Source organism: Varanus komodoensis, unplaced genomic scaffold (assembly GCF_004798865.1).
Source record: "Varanus komodoensis strain SLA01 unplaced genomic scaffold, ASM479886v1 scaffold1, whole genome shotgun sequence".
Taxonomy (NCBI): domain Eukaryota; kingdom Metazoa; phylum Chordata; class Lepidosauria; order Squamata; family Varanidae; genus Varanus; species Varanus komodoensis.
Window position 1 is genome coordinate 88,169,370 of NW_025335268.1, and position 18,769 is coordinate 88,188,138.

Here is an 18,769-nt window from a genome sequence, read left to right on the forward strand (position 1 = left end):
GAGCACTGCAGCTGAAGAACACATTCAAAGTAAGGCACCAAAAGGAGGAGGAAGGTGGGCTTTGTGAGTTCACAGATGACTACATAAAGAATGAGTTACTTATAAGCAACCTGTCTGCTTCCTTTGTAAATGTTTAGCACGAATACTTAATGGAAGGAGATCCAAACTTTGGAGAAGTCAAAGGCTGCACCTAGATATACTATGCAATACAACTGGTAGTATTTGATGAAAGTGGAAGGAGGGCTGCACCCAGGTTCTTACACTGCATAGTTGGAGAAGAGGAACCCTTCAGAAAAGACCCAACAGATGATAACCTAGCCTCAGTTGAGTTTCTGCAAGAACACTGGGAAGAATATGAACAAGTTGAGCAGTATCTTTTGGCAAAACTACAAAACACAGAGAACATTCTGATAATCACTGCAGCAGATAAGGAACCAAATGGGAAGTGGGAATTGTGGCCAGAGGGTGCTGGGTAATGTTCCCACCTAGAGCTCTGCTCCATTCCACAATATTTCATATGGCAATAGCATACTCCTATGTGGGAGGAGTTACTGAAACATTGAAGAAAAAATAAAACATTATGAATGTATCCTAAAGGACAGACCTTGAAAAAAGAGGAACACAAAGAATACCAGGTGTAAACCTGTTGCTGCGGTTCCTCAGCACTGTTCTTATATATGGCAGACAGTGGTAAGTCAATTGGTAACAGGATTTCTTTAACCTCAGCAAAGTATTTGTTAGTTACACTTGAGCCATGTAAGAGAAGGTTTTCAAATGAAACAGTTGTCTAATATAAAAACAATTTGCAGATTCTTGAATCAGCCATAACCGTCCTTTAACACTGTCGGTATATCAAATCAGCATGGAACCAGAGAGATATTATTACATGCTGGTGATGAGGCATCAGTGTCCAGTGATAAGCTGCTTCACTATTACCATCAGGATTTGAGTTAAACGTTGGTTAATGCATAGCCACACCCTAAGCTTAATATAAAGTCGCAATATCAGGGATGAAGTTTCTCAGTAATTCGTAATATACAGATTTTTTTACTCTTCAAATGTGTCTTTACAAATATATATATATATTTATATATTTATATATTTTATTCCTTTTCACGTCATAAAAATTCCTAAACACATAAACCAGTACCTTTTTATCAAGAAAAGCTGCATTCTACAGTCTGAGATGAAAGAATCTTAATATGAGGGATGCTTTGGCGCGTCTCGGAAGTTCTAGCACTTGGAACATTCTGCCTGTAATGAACCATTTAATACGAGGTTCCATTTTCTCTTACCGAGATGAACTGGAATCAGTTATACAAAATTCTGTGATGTCTTAGAAGAGGGTAACACAGTTTGAAAGCAAATTCCCCCCCACACAAGAACTGCTGTTGAAGAATGGAATTGAAATATACTAAAAGGTCACTTGTGGTTCCAACCATATTGTGCTGTCGTCTTAAAAGAAATGCAACTGATACCATAAAAAAAAATAGCTAGTCAAACTACAAACCTGAACACCAAAACCAGTCAAATAATTTTAAATATTTTGATGCTGCAACACACACAAGTCTTTTTGGCTGTGGGTAGGGAGAAAAGAGAATTACTTTTTCCACTTTAGAGTTTTACAAATACACCCCCATATGTGTCTGTTCAAACACCTCTGAATTAAGTTTACATCTTCTTTAGCAGTGCCGTAATTCATTCAATTCACGTTCCAGTCCATTATACCTTCATTTCAGCAATTCTTTCTCTATTTCCACATAAGTGATATGTAAAATAAAGCCTACCCTTAGGAAAAAATAAAACAAATACAAAACCCAGAATATTTTAAGGCACAGTGATTTCAAAGATCCTCTTCTAGCATTGCTTTTTCACATGCTTGTTCCCTGATCCTAATCACATTATGTGGAAAGTCCGCTGAAATCTGTGGAATTTACTGATTCCAGTAAATTCCAGGTAATGCATTTTAGATTGTAGGGTGTATAAATAAACACGTCATTGTTATGGGAACAGAGTGCCTTCTTCCAAATACTGTACGTATGCCTAGTGTCAGACATAGGCTCCCAAAGCTGCATGAAATTCAGTGAGGCACTGCACAAGCTGCTGGAATTTGGGTCTTTCCTCAGGATCCAGTGCCCAGCAACAAGCCATCACAGCAAATCTATAAAATAAAAAAGGAAAGATTAGGTCAGTATGTTATAATCATTCCCTTCTCATCCCAACACACTTTCAGCACATAAATTACTAGTTCTTCCTTGAATTACTCATCATCTGTATTAAAGTGTGCTGTGAGTTCTTTTCGCCGTGCTAATACATGAACAGTCTAATACATAAATGTCTAGTCAAAGTTGAGGGTCTTATAAATAGGGAAAGGCTTTCCTCCCATTAACTATTTGGACACCTGGACACCAGAATTTGTAATCTATGAGAGGTGATATCAAATCATGAGTAGAGTTAATCTTTTAAACGAACAGATTATTTTTCAAACATTTTCATCATGAGAACTTCTCAGATTTTAAGTTATGTATTTTTATCCCAAGTGTTCATCTATTTTGAAATATTTAAATATTAGCAGTTCTTCTGAGCTATTTTTAAAAGATCCACTTAAACATTGGCATGTTTTGATAGGAACAGCTTCACCAAACTCATACTCATTTTACTGCAGACTAAGAAAACTGGTGTTTTCTGGGAAGAATCTGACAGAAAAAGAAGTGATGGGAAAATGCTACAAGTAGAGTTTTACGAAAGATTTTAAACTGAACCCCATAATCATATTACTACACTGAGTCTGAGGATTTATTTATACTCAGAAATGTTAATCATATCTTGGAAGTTACTTGTGTGTGTGCTGCATGAGAAAGGGCTAAAGGGCTTGTGTGAGATATGATTATCTTGATTTAAGGTGTGAGATTACACAAAATAATGACTTCACAGGCTTACAAGCAACAATCTTTTTTTAAACAGTCAGAAATTTTTTCCAAGAAAAATGGTCAAAGGAGTGGGGGAAATGTTTCATTAACCTCTTTGGAATACCATTATTATCAGCATGATAAACTTTTAAAACTGAGAACAAAGTTATTACCTGCTTCCCTAAACAAGGAATCAGGAAGTATTGAGGAAATACTTTGACAATGTGTGGAGGGACAGACTCTTATTTCATGGAAACAAGACAAGTCAGTAACTAGTCATGGAGTGACAACACCAACAGAATATTATAAAGATAGGGTGCATTTTATCACAGACTTAAGAAGCAGGCAAACATTCCCACATTAACCATATAATAAATTGGTCACCTGCATCCACCCAGTGCTAACAGCCAGCAAGGTCCTCACTGACATATGATTACTGCCTCTTGCAAGGAACAGATCTTCAGTACATTTTGTTGGAAATTCCATTGGGAATTCCACGTTCACAAGCGACAGCCATATTAAACTTGGCTCTGACCCTTACTGGGTCAAGAGCAAGAACTGGTTACCTACATTTAGTGTATTTAACATGGTTTTCCCTTGGCTATAGTCTTTTTTTAGGTTTTCTTCACTATCTATTCTATATTATCAAGTCTTTAAGAAAGATGGGGACTAGAATTCACAATATACACACATACACATATATTTAACAATCACTAGTAATGCATCTCACCTTTCACACTCATAACCACCATATATAATTCAGTGTATATATTAAGAGCCTGTTTCAGTTCCCTAATCTTAGTATCTACCTTTTGCCATAGCATGCAGAGGCACACCCATCTATTCAGAAGAATACAGGAAACTCCATTATACTGAGTCAGACCATTGGCACATATAGCCCAATAAAGTCAACAGTGACTGGCAGAAGCTCTGCAGGGTTTCAGGCAGGAATTTTTGCTGCCCTACCTGGAGATGTCAGGTATCAAACCCGGGACCTTCTGCATGCAAAACATGTGCTCTACTGCAGGGCTACGGCTCCTCAAGCTCCCAATGTATTTCATCCCACTCAAAAGCAAGTTCCATCTGAGGTAGATGTCATGAGTAAACCTGGACTGTTTGGGGACAGGAAGCAAGCTATATCAGCCCCATCCCATGTTTCTATTCACCATGTATAAACCAACGAGTGGGCCTCTATGTCTCTAAGAGGAAAGCAGTTGCATCAGTTAAAAAAAAGAGGCATTTATTTCTTTGAAAAATACAATTAGCTGATCAATTTATTTAAAATGCTATGGGTTAATGAAATGGTGGTTTAAATAGTTAACTTGGACTCATAGATCTTTCTGGAGCCAAGCTGACTGAAATTCAATTCTTATTAGGCTCACAGTGTTGGGCTGGATCAATCATCTAACAAGTGAAACATTCTGCTTGCATTGTGGCAAAGCAGCTGTTTACATGATCCCTCAAACAGGATGGGTACAGCATCTCCACCTGCTCAAGCTCTTCACAACTGGTGTCTGCAAGCATGCCACCAATGGTAATGAAGGCAATACACAGCCGGCAAGGCTAGTAACCACTCATAGCCGCCTTATCCTCCTCCATAAATTTGTCCAGTCCGTTTTTAAAACCATCAAAGTGATAGCCATTACTATATCTTGTGGCAGGGAATTCCATAATTTAACTATACATTGTGCAAAGAAGTACTTCCATTTATCTGTCCTAAGCCTTCTTTCCACCAATCAGCTTCATGGGATGACCACATGTTCTAGTAATATGGAACAGGGAGAAAAATGTCTCCTGCTTCACTTTCTCTACATCATGCAAAAATCTAAACACCTTTATTACATTTCCCTTTACTCATCTTTTTTCTAAGCTAAACAGTCCCAGCTGTTGTAGGCATGCCTCAGAGGGCAGCTGCTTCAGCCCCCTAATCATTTTAGTTGCTTTTCTCTGCACTTTTTCCAATTCAGTAATGTCCTTCTTCAGGCAAGGCAACCAGGACTGCACACAATATTTAAGTGTGGTTGCACCAAAGATCTGTGTAAGGAGAGTACAATCTTGGCAATTCTATTTTCAATTCCATTCCCAATTATGCCTAAAATGGAGTTTGCCTTTTTCACAGCAGCTGCACATTTTCATCCAACTGTCCACCACAGCCCCAAGATCCCTATTATTATTGTTCTAGTTCATTCGTACTTTGAACAGCTACTGCAGTGAAAGGAAACTTCAGTTAAGAGTGATGCAGAAGGTACACTTCTTTCTTACACTGCAGTTTATTAATTCTCACTGACAAATAATCGATAGTGTTTTCCAGCCACACTAAGAATCACCATTATACACTAACACCCATCACTTACAATTCATCAGGGCAGTTGATTGGCTGAGCTATTCTGTATCCATCCTTTAGATAGGCAGCCATCTCAAAGGGGTCAATATCTACATATGGTGTTTGTCCCAAAGTCATCAATTCCCATAAAGTTACTCCAAAAGACCACTAGAAAGAATATTACATGAAACAGTGAGTTAGATTTTAGAAATGTTGTTTCAGTTCTTTTCAACTAAAATCAGTTTTATGCAAATATCTAAGTAAAGGAGATAGCCCATCTTTCTATAAAGTATTTCATACAAAGCCTGAAAAAGCATGAATTTAAATCTGTCCATTTTTTTTAAAAAAAAAACTGTTTTAAAGAAGTGTTAACTGGCCTATCAAACCTACTACTGTGATTACTGTGCACTCTGGAAAAGTATATATGTTACCTCAAAATGTTACTGCTTTATAATTAGGTATGACCTATCTATCTCAATTCTGAACTTTGAAATTTTGAGCTTTCAAAACCAACATATTAAAGCTTTGTCTATAATCCACAGAATTTGTTAAAAATACCTGAGTAAATGTTAGATAATACTTTAATGTAGAGATTAGTTTGCTATTTAATACAAGAATCTGAAAGCTAGCTAAATACCAGCTATTGGATATGGCAGAAGTACCAGGCTTCTGGGGGAAAGTAACTGTACCCCAGAGGGCTCCCCACCAATACAGAAGAAGTTAGTGTTCTCTTGTTCCCCAAGAGGCATGATTTGCATCTTTTAAAATCAACTTCCCATTCCATCTCCAGTCAGGAGATGCTTTGAAGAAAGATTTTCCTTTCCTTTGTCCTTCATACAGGATACATTTTTACACAGTAACAATACAGGTCTGTGTTTATTGTATATAAGGGTTTATTTTAATGTATCTATTCTTAAGTTCTTTGCAGAAACAAACAAGTATGAACACTTTAAAAATCATGACCAGAAATGACTAAATCCTGGGAGAAATATGCTGGAAAGAAGATGTGGAACAACATTTAGCTACTTTTTCAGAAAACATTTTAGCTGTTCTCGTTGCAATAACAAGTCTGAAAAGGTATAGGTGGCCATACAAGCTGGGTACAGACCTAATCAGGGCAAGGAAGCTAACTCCAGAAGCTAGAACTCTAAGGCCATTGTAGTAGTTCAACATTATTAGTGGATTTCTAACCTGCCTCTCCTCTGTGAATCCTAAATTGAATGGCTATTGGGGAATTAGTGTGATTCAATACATAGTCAAATATACTCCTTAATTAAAATAAAGAAAATAAAATGCTAGTATAGAGATGAAGGCTGCACAATGTTGCACAAGGAATAGACAATACGGAACAATAATCTTTCTTTCTTCTGTGTCAATTACTACCCAAAAGAAAAAAACAGGAACAGGGTAGAACAGGCAATAGGGATGAGTGTATCAAGTTATTATTAAATCACATTCTAGAACAAGTTGATAAAGCCTGCCCACATATCCAGAGAAGCCTACCTTTCCCAAACCGTCTGGTCTGGGCTTGGAAGCCTATTTTGTACATGAATGCTTTCTGTATTCACTATTTTAACAAAATAATCCAAGGCAAGATCCTGAACAGCTTCCATGCTGCTACCAAAACAAAGGCCGTGTTAGCTTGGTTTCTGCCAACCATGTTTCATAGTGCCTATGATCTACTTTTGGTCATAAACCATCAATACCAGGGCATCTATTTTTAGCTTTTCTGGCCACCTGAATTTATTTCTGAATTATATGGACACACTTCTCATGCCCTTTGTCATACTTAAGCACAGGGTAACAATACACAACTTTTTTATCTTCTTCTTGTACTACATATCTTGCTAAGCTCCGAATCTATGTAAATGTTGCAAGTGTTCTTAAAAAAAGCAAACATTATGGTGCAATTGCTAGAGTGTAGGAGATAAATTTAGGAAACAGGTTCAAATTTCTGTTTAGCTATGAATCAAACATGTATCTCATGCTACCTCCCTGCCCCCAGAGCACCTCTGAGAGCAATTAGCCTAAAGTGCCATTTTGAATTCACAAGAATGGTGGGTACAAATAAATTGAGATTTTAATCATATGAATGATTATTACAATTTAAAAGGCCATGCATATTTGACATCCATTGGTTTTAATTTTAACTCACCACATCACTAGCACCAGAAAATTCATTGTTAACCAAGCTTTCAAGAGCCATCCATCGCACTGGTCTGTTTTCATTGTCACCAAGGCAATGGTAATCCATGGGAAACAGGTCTCTGGACAGAGCATTATCGGTAATCTTTACTTGAAGTGCATCATCAATGCTGCATATTAAAATACAGACAGACAACCAGTTAGACAAGCCGCTTAATCTGCTCACATCCAAGTAGTAAAGTTGTGATTAAAGCATTGTCTATGCTACTCTTTAAAAAAGGCAGTTCTAGAGATATCCAGGATTAAAGTTGTCAGTACAACAAATCATTTGGAATTATAGGTGTGTTTCACAGTTTCAAGAACCCAAATTTTCTAAGTTTTAACAGCAAATCCTGAGAGACTGCTTTACACACGAAATCCAGTGGGGTCCTGTGTTCCTGCTGCTTCTGTTGCACCCTTACCAATTTCATTCTGCAAGTGAGACACCACCATTTGGGCAATAAATATTTAGTGTTTCTAGGTGCAACAAGAAACAAACAGAAATGTTTGCTCCTGGAACAGGACAGGTTAGTGGAGTTCATTTAAGGGATTTCTTCTGATTTATCTTAATCCAGAAAGGAGTATATATGAAGCATTAAAACTCTGTTGTGCAAATGTTCAGCCCCATTTGTATGGTGGAATCAGCATGAGAGGCTGATCATACAAAACAAAAACAAAAACGGCAGGCAGGACCACTTACACAACGGCTGCTTTGTAGGGAGAGATCCTTGACCAGCTCATCAGCATCACATAATACCAATGTAGTTAGCAAGGAGCAACTCATCTCTCCTGTTACAAATAGAGCTTTTTATAGGTTACATTAGTTACATCAGGTCTCTTCTTGGAACAAACAGAAAAAAAGGAATTTGGTATCATGAACACTTATATGTCTTCAGTCTGGGGATTTCAAAGTACTAAGAGTGCCCTCCCCCCCCCACAAAAAAAAAACCCTCCCCAGAAACTTAATTTATAGAGTTCACTGAAAGATTTTTGGCCTTGGTTATACTTTGCTTCTTGTTAGCCTTTAAGCTAATTTTTTTCCACACAAGGAACCATAGGGGTGCAAGGTTTGTAGGATTCTAGTCAATAAAACCAGGGCCATCCAATGTCAGGATGGTTGGCAGATTTTCTATTAATGCAATGCTATCCCCAAATGCAATACTTTTCTCAAATAAATTACCAGTTGCCACATCCTGCTTTCTGTCCCCAGTGACCCCAACTACTACAAATTAAACATGTACTTGTTGGCATAGTCCCAGCCTAAATTTTGTTTCTTGGTTACATAGGAGAGGCATTAGGACTTAGCTTTAATATATAAATACTTGCAGGCAAGGACAACACTGGAATTTCCTATCAGAGCCTGATGGATATAATTAAGTTTGCAAATTCTATCCAATGTCACCATGTGTATGGTAAATTCCACAGTACTGATGATGGCTGACAATGGTAAATACATTCAGTCAGTTTAAGTATTGCAGAATATAGTTCTCCCAGCATAATAATACTCTCTTTTCATCCTAAAACCTATTGTGCCAGGTGAACTGCGGGATATTTAAAGAATCATTTTACATTACCACCACCCATTTAAGTAATTTTAAGGTCTTATACTGTACTTACACACAATTTCTAGCCGCCAGGTCCTTGTGAATAACCTCTCTTCTTGCCAAGTAGCTCATTCCACATGCAATTTGAATAGCCATATGCACAAGATCTTGTTGTGAAATGGCCTAAAGAAATACAGAAACCTTATTATCAATTGCCCTTAAATAAATACAAGGTGTAGAACTAAATGTGCTTTAACAGAAATCCACAATGTCATCTTGATTTACTACTTGTCTGAGATGGAAGTCATTCTTATCGTCAACCTGTTTTTCTTAAACATTGTGATCCAAAATGAGTGTTTCTCCTGTACAAAGGAAGTTGTTCATGCTTATACCAAAAATTCAATACTTTTGAATTGGTTTTATTTTTTGGTATTGCACCCTACTTAAGTAATTTTTTTGTTGTATATAGATTTACTAAATAAGGAAAAATAAAAGAAAGTGCCATCTGTGCTACATGTCTTTTATAAATGGATTTATTTTCACAGCAGCATGTACTATCTAGAGAAGAATGTGGTCCTGAGAATACAAATGAGACATTTTTGGAAGCTGTTGTTATAGGAGAGGAAAACACAGGCTTACACCTGCAGTTTAGGTCCTGTGTTTGTCATCACACTGTAAGTAAATATCTTGTTTGCATTTAAGAATCAGCACGTATTTTCACAGAGGAAAAAACAATACTATTTTTGTGTGTTTTTAAAAATGTTTTTATGGCTTCAATACGTAATGAGTTCTTCATGATGATTAATCCCCTGCAAATTCACTATAGCCTTGACATTTTGAATTTTAATGAAATCTAAACTGGTGACTCAAACAATTTAATATCTTAGATCACTTATTACTTACCTGAGGATTATTGGCTTCTACTAGTTTGCACTGCCGCAAAAAAAGCTTAAGATTTCCCCAGTTCATGTAAGGCAAGAGCACCATAGGTTTCTCTCCTTCTTCTATACAAACGTGAGTGATAGGGAGCAGATTTCTAAAAAATATATAAATCTGGTTTGTACACCTTCAGAACTTGAAATGACAGTTCCATGTTCAAACTCACAGTGGTTTGTATTATACAATAATCACCTCTCAATTAATAACTTTCCTTGATTCAATCCTTTTAAAATATAATCTGTACACCCACTTTTGTTCTTAAAACTAAACATGTAAGCTGGTATTGCTATGCATATTTTTTTTAATATCCAAATGCTTTACAAATCAACAGGGTGGAAAAAAGAGAAATGTTTCATGACAACATATAAAACAGTGACTCAATAAGAGGGGACATGGCAACACTACTCTAATGTATTAGTTGCTTGAAAGCTTACTCTAAAATTACACACAGATAATAAGCAGTAAAGCAAATGCTATAAAATAACAATGAATGTTATCCATTAATAAAGCAACATATTTACATTATAAGATCAATATGATTTCTCTAACTTTTATAAATATTTAAGAAGAAAAATGGAAAACTCAGTCCTATGGTCTGAAACATAGAAACCAGTGGAATCTCTTCTCTGTATCAAATGGCTGAAAGCTGAGCAACAGCATAGTTCAGAGTTAAGAACTTATTACAAAGGACTGGATTTCTCCTGTCCCCCAGTGGTAACTGTCTTAGAAAACGGATGAGGCAACCATGTTTCAAAAATGGTTTTGCCTCAGTCTGATGGAAAATAGATGTTTACCTTTTTAGGACAATTACAACTTTATATAATAATGTTAAGTGATGCTTGCATTCCAGAAGCCTAGATACATTCCTATTACAACCAGAAATCCAGAAATGCACCATTTGAATCAAGCCTGACTCAAAGATGCAAAAACTCTCAAGAACTAAGCAAACTGCACTTAGGTGCAGTCTTGTTCTATGCTGTTAATGCAGTTTTCAGAAAAAAAAAATCACACCTTCAAATTTTTACTGTGTGACATACAAATATCCAATTTTCAGACATTCTGATGATTTTGGACTATGCAAAAATCAAGTTTTGGCTTTCAGGCTAGCCTGAAAGTATATTAACCATTCAGGATACATTAGGTCCCTTGTTTGAGGTAGAGATCTACATGTAATTCTTTCAGAAGTTTCTAGTACCAAGGGTGCCTTCAATTACCTGTATAAAATTAAATCATCTATCAGCTGGTAATTTCCAGGATATATCTACAGCTAAATATAGGAAAACGAATATAGCACCTCATTTTAACAGTTTTGTATCAACAGTAATGGAGAGACTTTTAAAAAATACTCAATTTGAATTGAGAGTATATCCTTGTCAGTCAGAACAAGTTGAAACTGCACATTTTTCACTGAAATGTATTTCTATAACATCATTTGAGCCCCTTTTATAATTCTGTTCCTTATTTTACTGCCTGTTAGCACAGCCGAACTTTATGTTTTCATATTTATTTCCAACAGAAATAAAACAAACAGTGAAATATTTTTCAATGGCTATTAAGATAAATTAATCATGATTAGTTATTGGTTGACATTATCAGTTGTGGAGAGATAAATGGTACAGGGACTATTTATAATGTAAAGTTGGTTGCTGATATTATGTTCTTTATGTACGCTTAGCTATTAATTTCTTTAAAGTTTTCTTAAGGTTAACTGTATTATATGTTCTGTTTCATTTATCCTGTATGTCTTAATTTATCTTTTTTATTGTTTTGCTCTGATAATTGTATCATGTTCTTTTATGAACTAAAACACTTTTTGGCTATTTTTAGTTAAACCAATTCCTCAGTCTTGTGCTTTATTATTTCAACTTCTTTGTGGTTGTAGCAATAAACAATCATATCAAGATACATGTCTGAGTCTCTCATTTCAGGGTAGAAACCTAAACATGTTGAATGTTATTTTATAATAAGAATTCTTCAACTACACATGTACCTAATGCAGGGCTCTTGCTAACCAGAAAGCACCCTAACATTTCAATTTGGCTTTGAGATTGAGGAGTCACATACATCACCAAGTGATGTGAGGAATAATGGGAGACTCCTTGCTCCCAACATGGGATTTATGATCTTTGTGCTTCTAGCTACAATTCTGGATATTTGGCAGAATCTATATGTCCAGCTGCAGCATGAATGGCAAACTTGAGGTATTCAATTTACCCTGATCCATTTGCCTAGTATCATGCTACAGGAATACTGCCTCCACTGAGATCACTATAGTATCCTGTAGGTGCATAGAACACTCCATTATACTGGGTCAGTCCACTGGTCCATCTAGCTAAACATTGTTGATACTGACATGGTTTCAGGAAGACTCCCTCCCAGTCCTACCTAAAGATGCTGGGGACTGAAACTGGAACTTGCATGCAAACATGTGCTCTAACACTGAGGTACAGTCCATTCCTTAATCTCCTGCTCTAGGAGGTAGCAGTAGATTACACTAGTTTCATTCCTGCTTGAGAAGTACAATCTCCTTTCCTTTTTGTCTACAAAATAAAACTGGCTAATATTTGGCTTTCATTAAGGAAAAGGTAACCAGTATTATTTTGCTTGGCCCCACCAGAAAAGGGATGAGGTTGAACAATAAGTCTAGAAATGAATGGTAGTAGGCCACAGAGACCAGTGGAACCAGGAATGACCTGACTGCTGGTATCCAAGTACTGTATATGTCCAAGCAGCTATGTGAATAAATTCATCAAAAGACTACCTACTGTATAGTGGGCAATAACAAGCCAGTGTGCAAAGCTATAGGGGTAGGGAAAGCTAAGGAGCACTGCTGCCACCTGGAAACGCAGTAAAGTGGGTGGAAGGGGAAAACATGTTATGCATGAACCATAAGGACTGTCTCTTTCTGTCCCTGATAGCCCTAAATCCACTGAAGAGAAAAGAAGCTATTTTTTTCCTTTCTATCATTTCTTACATAGATGTTAGTGGTTGTACGGACACCAAGCTTAACAATCTGCTTCTCTTGGTGAGAAGACAGAAATAAGAACCAGAAGGAATTCTCTCTTCAGTTGGGGTTCTATGTTTGTTTGTCCATGATCTTTAGAAATGAAACATTTTCTGCCTGCTATTCTACTAAATAAGATTAGAACCTATCTCCCTGATATACATTTTTCATGTGCATGCACTGAAGCAATTAATCACCCACTTTAAGTGTGAAATGGTACAAAACAGTAGCAAACACATCCAGTCAATTTGCTGATAATGTGTAACTCAACTCTAAGGCAGCAAGATCCAAGTGTGGGTTCTTGAATTAAAAAGTACAATCAAAAGGGCAAGCAAACATCTTTATGATCTAACATATACATATTTTTTTTAAAAAATCATATAAGATAAAATTTGAAACTTAACATGAAAGACTGACCTAATACATTGTATGTAACTTTCAAAGTATCACTTTAGTTTTTGAAAACATTATTTCTCAATGTATCATTCCAAAGTATGACAAAGACACTCTATCTTTCAATAAAACTATACTCAAAATTTTTTCCTTCTCTAGACCTTATATAATAAATCAATTTCACCATTATTGCCACATGCCATATACTTTAAAAAAACTCAGCTAGGGGTGGACAGTTCCCTTCTTCCAGAATGAAACTATGGAGATTTTTGTTGCTGTCACAGTATTAACTGTGATTTCTACACCTACCTTTTCCACAGTCTTTGAACTGAGTACCCTAAATGGATACATAGGAAGCTCATCACCTGTTACCTCCTCAGTGTAAAGCACACACAGATTCCAGTAAGATTTGATTTTAACACGTTACTCAAAATGTACTTATAATCAGTGTCAAAAGAACCACATCTTCAACATTTACCATGTTCTAAAACCATACAAGCCCTTAAGTTCATGAGGTGTTAAATATAGTTGATACAATATTTTAAAATAATTTTGCTTCCAAATATTTGTAATTGTGCTTTTTGCCAGTTTCACCACTGTGAATCTTCTGATGGTAATTCCAAGGATAAATCCTTCTCCCATGTTTTTTAAATGATCATTCCTTCAGTAACCCTTTTATAATTAAATATATTTTCCCTATCAATCCTTTACTAGATGAACAAAGGTAATAATTCACAACAGATGTTAACTTCTCATCAGAGCATTAATAGCATAACAACCCTAAAAGAATTATCACCACTTCATATCACATGTATCCAAACCATACCTTCTTACAATCAGTCTTTAACTACTGTCAAATCTATTTCCTCCCATTTAGATACCTCACCTAAAAGAATGCCTTCATTAACCTCTTCATTACACATCACAGCTCTCCCTGGTGATGAGCAGCATCGTTCACCCTGCAAAATGTCTGCAGGACCAGGACTAGACCTCTAGGTATTTGCAAAGACTGGAGCTTGTGCAATCATGCACTGCAGTTGAGAGCTCTGGAAGGCTGTATAAATTTTTTTTTCCTATGCTGCTGAGCTTGGTTAGAGCATCATGGATCTTCATGGCAGTAACTCAGTGGTCCTGATTTTGCTTCTTATCTTGCCTTGCTTTCAACTGTGTCTTGACTCTTGCCTGTTCCTGACTCTGCTCGTTTCTACTCTGATCCTGCCTTGCCAGGTACCTGATTCTTGCCTTTGCTTCTGGTCCTGCTACACCTTGTTGGATATCTGATGCTGTACGTTTTACTGTATCATTGTCCTGGGACTTAGTGAAGGACAGTATATAAAAGCTTTAAACAAATAAAAGAAATAAACATATCTGACACTTACTTGTTCCTGAACTTGCCTTTGCCATTGGTTCTGCCATCCTTGATGAGCATCTGACCCTCACTTGTTCCTGACTCTCACCTTTTGTTCTGGCCATGCCTTGCTTGCATCTGAACTTAGCATGTTCCTATCTTTGCTGCCCTTCTGCATTCCACTAAGACCTCCAACTATCTCCATCATCCCTGGTCCTGGTGCTCCAGCCACAGATACTTGCTGCCTACATCCTAGACCTGACACACAACTTTAACATAAAGATTTCTTAGCAATCTATTAACTGACAAGTTCTACACAGGCACAGAGCTCATATGTGTGATGCACAGAGACTGTTAAAATGATCTATTTTTCTCTAACACTATTCTAACTTGAAGATATCTCAATTGGTGCATATATACATAATTAAACAACTTCTTAAGTGCTTAAGAACAGCCAATTACACTCCACAGTATCTAGAGGATTTAACATTTATGGAAGAACAGTCCAACTTCTTTCAAAATTAGAATACCTCTCTTAAACCATAAAACACAGAAAACTGGAGGAGGCTTCACCAGTGGGAAAGACAGGAGTTTCTCTTAATACAGGAACTTCTTCATAGTCATGTGTATTCCATATTGGAATACAAGGCAGGATTCATAGGATTCCCAGAAAGCCTCCCATCAAAAGCATTGACAAGATCCAAGCATGCTTAGCTTTAGCAAGATGGCTGCATTCTGGTCTTCTGAGACATACACCATAGAAGCAACTCTGCTAGAGCAGAACAAAGGCCCATCTAATGCAACATCCCACTTCTTACAGTGGTCAATGAGATACTTCTTGGAAGCCCAATAACAGGACAGGAAAAGGAGGTTCCATAGTTGCTATCATGACTAATTGCATTAACAGATCATCCTCCATAAATTTATCTAATCCTTATTGACACCATCCAAGTTAAGTAATCATATCTTCTTGTAATGAATTCCATGTATATCATTAAGTATTTTTTCTTGGATGTCTTGAATCTATTGCCAATAAATTGCAACAGGTGATAATTATGGTTTATTGGGATGGGGAATGTCTTCTCTATTCATTTTCTGCACAACATATAACTTTATATGCCACTAGCATACCTGCATCTATTTTCTAAATGAGAAAGTCCCAATCATAGGGAAGATGCTCCAACTCCTTGTTCATTTCCATTTTCATTGTCCTTTTTCCACCTCCTCCAAGGTCAACAATATCTCTTTTGAGGATGGGCATCCAGAGTTGTACACAGTATTCCAAATACAACTGCACCACAGATTTCTATAAGAGCATTACAATACAGACTACCTTATATATTTAACATTTGTAAACCACAATGAGTGCTAAAATTCATCAAGGTGGTATTCAACCAATTAAAAAATATGAAGTCTTAAAACAAAATAAAAACAAGAGCTAAAACATTTAAACTATACATTTTGAAAGGCCAGAATAAGGTAAGTCTGTGTACCATTTTGAAAGACCAAAGGTTAGAGGATGTGGGATAAGTCAATCATAGTTCTCGAGGGAACACACTCTAGTTTGTGTAACTTTTTTGTGTGCCCAACAAATAGGCTCTACAGATAATTATTTACAAATTATTTTCTATTCATAAACCTCCCCAAATAATTCCCAACATGGAATATGCCCTTTTTAACACTGCTACCATTTTCACTGATGTATTCACCAGGGCCACAATGATATCTTGTGCAAGTAGTAATAGTACTGATATCTTTGTCAGTAGTAGTTTGGGACCCATCAGTGCACATGTGAAGTTAGGATTTTTGCCTCAGTACACTAGAATCAAAGGCTACTAAATGCAAGACCTGAATACCAATGATGTTCCTCTGACATAGCATACTTAGAAGTTATACATGGAGAGACATTTTAATACACTTCAGTACATATCACAGTAAGCTGCCACAGATATTTAAAAAGTAAGTAAATACTTAATGATAGATCCATGAGGAAACAGACAGACATGCAAAGAAGAGTACATGAAAGGCATTTATTATCACTGTCCATTACATTTTAAAGCTTAATTGTATAGCATTTCAATCTGAGATTTTCATATGAGGTTAATTTCTTCCTCCAAATGATAGCAGCACATTAGTCAGACAAAACAGGAGTCTGACTTCTATTGACTAAAGGAACCAACTGCTTTATAGTGGCAGGTCTTTGGAAGATGAAGCTTTTGGTGCATTTCATAATCCAGATAAATCCCCAATCCCCTCAAAATATCATCCTGTAGTTCTATTCTCATCTATAGTTAGGGTGAAATATGCAAATAATGTTTTCTTTCTCTTTGCTCCGCATGCCTGTTCCTTGGCAAACTACAAACAAGGCATGCATGAGCACTCAAGTTCAAAAACTGGAGTATAGTGATTTTGCAGAACAAAAAGCTGCCTGCTTTTAATAAAGATTGCTACCCACTTAACTTTTATGGGAACAACTCAAAATAAGTCATCCTCCTCTTCAAGTAAAAGTACTAACCTGTGATGGAGACCTCTGAGTTTACAGCTTTCTGTCAACATCATTGTCACTTGAACTTCTGAAGCCTGATCTAAAAAAGCCAAATGCTTGTTAAAGCAATTTTGCATGAGCACAAACTGCTTTCTTTAAATGTGTGTGTGCGCATGCACATGAATATGCTGAAAATATTCAAATAGTAAAACATTCACACACAAAAATATTACATGCACTTAAAGTCAAGTTTTAAAAATAAAACGGCACAACAAACTTTACTTGCACATTTCATAATTTTGAGGTTTTTACACTGAAAATGTCCACATGCTGAGCACACTGTACAATAAATATACCCCACAGCACCCACGGTTTTCCTGTCCAAATAGCTGACGAGTCAAACTCCAGGATACCTATGGGAATACAACATTCCTAGGGGACTCAATTAACTGAATGCTTCTGTGTAGGGAAAGGGGTAGGCAGTATTCACCAATTTTCTCTGCAATCTCCTGAAAAACTCTTGAAGGTTAGGGAACCCTCTGAAGCAGCATGGGAAGTGTTGCTGGGATCTACATGTAGAAGAGGGAATCTGCAAGTATCAGGAATTCTGCTGGATCAGAATCCTTTCCATTTGTGGAAAGGGAAGCCTGGATTCAAGCCTACAGGCCTGATCTAGGGAATTTAAAATATAGAACAGGACTTCCGTATTCCCTAGCTCAGTGTCTTCCACTAACTGCAGTTGCCCTCAGACCAAAAGAGAAGTTGTAAAGTGTCATAAAGTGCCAGATAGAAGTCATAAAGTATTTTCTGTAAGGAAAATTATTGATTTAATAGGGAAAGGAAAAATGTATACTGAGGTAAGAACAAAAATCACTGCAAAAATAGTGTTGGCTATTTCAGGCATCTACTTAGGGTCTTGGAACCAATTCATGTAAATATGGGGGTCTTGCTGTTTACTCACAAATGAACAAACTTTAAACAGTTTAAACTTGTAGCAAATTATTCTACAATAAGCTTACTTTTGAGGGACTTTGGGCTGATATAGCAGACAATAAGTGCAAAAATAAGTAAGTAAAGGACCCTCTCTTTCCTGTTGCAGATATATGACACATTTTGTTTTGTTTTATAACATGGAAAAAAGTTCTGAGGTATGGAAGCTATCTGGTGCTCTTTAAAGAATTTAGATTTCTGTTGTAGTTCTAGTCTGTTAGTTAAGGATTTGGGAAGAGGTAGTGTGGGAAAAAGTCAAAGATACAGATATTCTTCGTACATTGCACTCCAAAGGGCTCTTCCAAGCAAATTGTACAAACCAGTGTGCCCTATAAACAGGTGATTTGTAACATACTAGTCTGTCTTCTGTGTTCCTTTTAACAGACCTATTCTTTAAACAAGAGGAATTCCAAGCAAGAATTGCCCATCAAAAGGCTGATCTGCATTCAACTATACAAGGAAATTCAAATCTTATCTTGTGGAACAGTTCCAGTATTTACACTGGGTTGAATCCAAAGGTTTTGCTCCATAAACGATAGGATCCCTTCACAAGCAGAACTCTCTTTCCATTCACAGAGTGAAAGCTCTGTATCCTACCTATTGTGTTTTCTTATCAATATTATTTCCTTGCTGTTTCTAAAGTAAATTCA

At 36.6% G+C, this 18,769-nt stretch overlaps 1 protein-coding gene across 3 annotated transcripts in view; it reads right to left on the bottom strand.

Annotated features, from left to right (window-relative positions):
- Positions 1 to 1,061: 1,061 nt before the first annotated feature.
- The window catches only part of RYK (receptor like tyrosine kinase), a 46,272-nt gene continuing 28,564 nt past the window's right edge, over positions 1,062 to 18,769 (bottom strand). For 2 of the 3 annotated variants that reach the window (XM_044434192.1, XM_044434183.1), the window contains exons 10-15: positions 17,160 to 17,229; positions 9,864 to 9,996; positions 9,034 to 9,143; positions 7,388 to 7,547; positions 5,264 to 5,400; positions 1,062 to 2,161 (exon numbers count right to left, since the gene is read on the bottom strand). In XM_044434192.1, the coding sequence (XP_044290127.1) occupies positions 2,050 to 2,161; positions 5,264 to 5,400; positions 7,388 to 7,547; positions 9,034 to 9,143; positions 9,864 to 9,996; positions 17,160 to 17,229 (722 nt within the window). In that variant the 3' untranslated portion in view covers positions 1,062 to 2,049. Of the gene's footprint in view, positions 2,162 to 3,875; positions 4,022 to 5,263; positions 5,401 to 7,387; positions 7,548 to 9,033; positions 9,144 to 9,863; positions 9,997 to 17,159; positions 17,230 to 18,769 lie in introns of all 3 variants that reach the window. The other variant, XR_006415123.1, reaches the window with a different exon arrangement.